The 4,048-nt window shown below is 38.1% G+C and overlaps 1 protein-coding gene across 1 annotated transcript; it reads right to left on the bottom strand.

Annotated features, from left to right (window-relative positions):
• Positions 1-208: 208 nt before the first annotated feature.
• Positions 209-3,699, bottom strand: twist2. The gene is made up of 2 exons (XM_051119054.1): positions 2,966-3,699; positions 209-696 (listed from the first exon to the last, which is right to left on the bottom strand). Exon 1 carries the CDS (start codon positions 3,486-3,488, stop codon positions 2,997-2,999), a length of 492 nt encoding a protein of 163 aa, XP_050975011.1. The 5' UTR covers positions 3,489-3,699; the 3' UTR covers positions 209-696; positions 2,966-2,996.
• Between the last annotated feature and the right edge of the window lie 349 nt (positions 3,700-4,048).

Here is a 4,048-nt window from a genome sequence, read left to right as displayed (position 1 = left end):
TAAAGCATTTGCCTCCAGCCGTCTGGATTCAGTGATTTCTTCTTATTAAAGCGGACAAGCTTTTTTTTTTTTTATAAGCTCAGGGGTAAAACTGGCTGGATTTTCTCTTCGGCTAATGAACCTGCACTGTTTTATAACAGTAACAAAATAAGGGGAAAATCTGAATCAAAGCAAAGTGTTCAGCCCACATGTTCAAAAATATGTTTTAATAAATAAGCAAAATGTACAATGGACGGAAATCAAAAATGTTGCATAGAAAAAATCAAATGTATGCATTCATCCATGCAGCGTACTTCAAGAAAGTATTGCTCTAAATTGCATTGGTCCCTTAAAAAAAGCTGACAATACTCACAGGTAGCCTATGTACAATAGTTTTTTTTGTTCATATATATAAACTCTTCTGTTTAGAGACAAACACGAAATATAGTTTCCATACAGATAACAGATGGCCTTCCTGTACTATCAGCATGGCGACATTTAAGAATAACTTGTGAAAAAGATTAAATGTATTTGACGACACAGGAGACGTCATCTACGTTTCCTCTAAGTATATAAAAAGCTCCTTTCGTTGTGTCCTTCGCGAGGATGCTCAAGTCCGTAGGTGTATCTACTGAATGTCCTTTGGCCACGTCACTGAGGTTTAGAGGTTCATCAATAAATCCTTTGGTGTCTTCAAAATTAGTGGAAGTAAACAGTCTGTGGAAGAAGAAAAAAAAGACATATAAGCATCATTTAGATTTAAAAATCTGCTGAAGCTTGAGAGGAATTTGTCTGCGGTTGAACGCACAGCCTCGGTTTAAAATGTACAGAAATGGGAAGCTATTAATGATCCCATTATTTAATTCTGAGTGGGAGCACATGCTTACACAGGAAAAGGCTTGGTTCAAACATGCTACACAAATCCCAGGTGGAATTACGTCACTGGAAAATAGCTGTTTTAGGAGGTCATTTGGTTTGAAATCCGAAGCCGTACACCTGCCTTTCTTCTGATTTCTCAGTAGCACATATTATTTCATCCAAGCAGTTTCATGTAAATCAGTTAGAATACAAACTAATGTCATCACAAGGATTCAGTTTAACATTTTAAGTTTAACACATTTCTTTTGACAGCTGTGTGTTGTCTTGATTGATGGAGGCTTAGTCCAGCGCATACAACAAAACATTTTGCAGCTAAACTCTGGTGGATTCATCACTTTTACTTATTTTAATATCTTACTTAATATTTAAAATAGGAGCATAATCAGTATTATAAATGTGCAGGTTCATACAACAAACGCCACATGGTATCACTAATTAATTGGAGACCCCAGTGCATAATTTAGCTGATAAATAAAATGAAAATAATAATTAAATGCTGAAGCAAATTTTAATTTAAACGATTTCAAAACTGAAAGATTTCAGCATTGCCTTAAATATGTCAGTCTTTGGTTTTAGTGGTTGCTGTGCAGTTATTTTACAAGAATAAACACGGTTTAGGTGGCAGCGCACCTTCTCACTTAAAAATAAAGGTTCCTGTAGAACCAAAAAGAACGTCACTTCCTGATGTCATATAGCAGAATCTTTTCGTTCAGCTGAGCGCTGTTCTTCAATATACAGGTGCTTTAAAGAACGCCAAAACACTGATCTGAAGAACCTAGCAGGTTATCAAGAACTTTTTTTAATCTCCCAAAAACCACTGTCAAACTGAACGTGTATACCAAGAAGTCACCTGTTTTCTTTTGTTTTTCTTCAGGGGTTTCAGAGAATCTTCCTAATATAAAAACGTTCAAATGCATCCCGTTTCTCCTCAATCACGATACTAATTCTTTTTTTCATTTCTATCTCACGCTGTTTTTAGCTAATGCGCTTTGTAGCCAGACTTTAAATCGCTGGAGAAATGTTACTTTTATTCACTAAAGGGAAAATGTTCCACTGAATATAAATGATCCGTGAGGAGCTTCTCACGGTTGGGTCGTTATTCGTTTCGTAAGATCGACGATATTGTGTGAATATGTTTATTTGTACTGGATAAAAGTCGGAAACGCTTTGACCCGTCGTGACATGAACTTAACTGAGAAAAATGATAACGCAGCATTTGTTTTCCTTGTTATTTCGAGAAAGCATAAACCACATTACTATAATTCTCGCCATACTTTTTGTGATTTCTCTATTTTGATTTTGCTAGAAATGCTTTAGCAGTCAAGGAATGTGTAACCATCCAATTCTCATAGCAATTACAATGAACGTTCTTTTTTGTATTTCCTACTCTAAATGCGCGATTTAGTTGGTTTTATGATTTTATATTTGTCTTTAAAAAATAATATAATATATAATAATTGTCTATATATGTGTGTGTTCTCCCATATTAGTCAAAATTGGATATAACGACGCCTGGCATTTATTTCTAAACCACTGGTTTATATCCTAAAATATCTTAAAGAAAACGTTTTGGCCTTTACTGTGACACCAGCTTTTTGGGGGTGTGGTTATAATAACAAAAATAATAATAATTTGAATATCCTCGCTACAGCAATCATTTTTGTAGTCAAGTAAACATTTATGTTAATATCTATCCTAGTTTATATTGTGTAGACATTCCATAAAGATAAGAAATAAATATATATTAAACATAAAAACTATTTTTTTAAAGAATATTTCTAATAGCATACTTTGATTTTGTGTTAAAAACTGTAAAATAATCAAAATGCTTTTTGTGCATTGCCTCAGGAGGATACAGGCGTTCCTTAAGTGCAGTCGCTTCAGTTTATTGCTGCAGCACATCCACCTATTAGTAATAAATCATGAAAAAATATTTTGTGGTATAATAGTAGTATCTAAATGGCTATTTTTATGGTGCTGCATTCGTGCATTGAACTGTCAGTTGTCCATAACAGCTGGAGTTTCTCTAAAAGCACGCTACTGTGGTAAAAGAGCTATCCCGACAATGAAACACCGTCTTGAGCTGAATTGCCATCATTGTACCCACCCTTTCGGCATTGTGCGGACGAGTCTCGCTGCTAGTGGGACGCAGACATCGACCAGGCGCCCTCCATCCTCCAGACCGAAAAGGCGTAACTGAGTCTTTCGTGCGCGACGTAGCTGCAGCTCGACATCTTGCTGTCCATCTCGTCGCTCTGCAGCACCTGACAGAGGAAATCAATGTACCTGGAGGCGAGCTTGAGCGTCTGTATCTTGCTGAGTTTATCCGAGGGGAGCGTGGGGATGATTTTGCGCAAAGACGCGAAGGCTTCGTTCAGCGACTGAGTCCGTTGCCTCTCCCTGACGTTCGCCAGGACGCGCTGGTTCTGCAGCTCCTCGAAGGACTGAGTGCTGCTCGGGCTGGGCTTTTTGCTCCGCTTATTCACGGAGCTCGGGCTGCTGCCGTCCTCGCTGGATTTTTTACTGTGTCTCCTCTTCCTCCCGAACCTTTTCTGTTGTCTGTCCAACTCCTCCTCGCTGGTCACCAGGCTGTCCACTGGGGAGACGGGAGAGCTTGAACTCTCTTCCATTTCTTTTTTAAAGAAATGAGAAGGTCGAGGAGAAAACGCGCTCTCCACCTTTGAATCCGTGGTTAGACCGTAATATCCGTGCGTTTTGCTGCAGTTTGTTTGTCCTCACGAAGTCCCGAGACTGCGCCTCCACTTCCAGAAGTACAGCTTGGCACAGTTTTCCTCCCGCAGGAAGTTTTTTCCTAATTTTTTGGGAAACTTTATCCTAGTCTCTGATGCTAAATACTAGTGTGAATGGAGGGGGAGGAAGCGCTGCTCTCTGATTGGCGGACTAATAAACGAGGAGGACCAGTCTAAAGTTACACTGCACCTCTCCACCGGCTGCCACTCAAATTATGCCCCACTTTTAGACAGATACTCTCAGTTTGAGACGATATGTTAAATCTCACGCTGTAAAAATTACAAAAGAGTGTAAAATGGTGGAATTAAAACGGGCAGGTATTATGGTAAAAATTACACATGTAAAATACTTTACGTTGTACAATTAAAAAAAAAAAATTTTTTTTAGAAGTAAAAATAATTATCTCACATTTGCAATATACAATGGATATTGCAATATA

Source organism: Labeo rohita, chromosome 9 (assembly GCF_022985175.1).
Source record: "Labeo rohita strain BAU-BD-2019 chromosome 9, IGBB_LRoh.1.0, whole genome shotgun sequence".
In the NCBI taxonomy this organism is placed as follows: domain Eukaryota; kingdom Metazoa; phylum Chordata; class Actinopteri; order Cypriniformes; family Cyprinidae; genus Labeo; species Labeo rohita.
Note: the sequence above shows the minus strand (reverse complement) of the source record. Positions and strands in the feature narration are given on the sequence as shown.

What these genes read in the sequence shown, in the direction of transcription:
- twist2 (XM_051119054.1), bottom strand. Translation starts at nt 3,488, where the DNA reads ATGGAAGAGAGTTCAAGCTCTCCCGTCTCCCCAGTGGACAGCCTGGTG.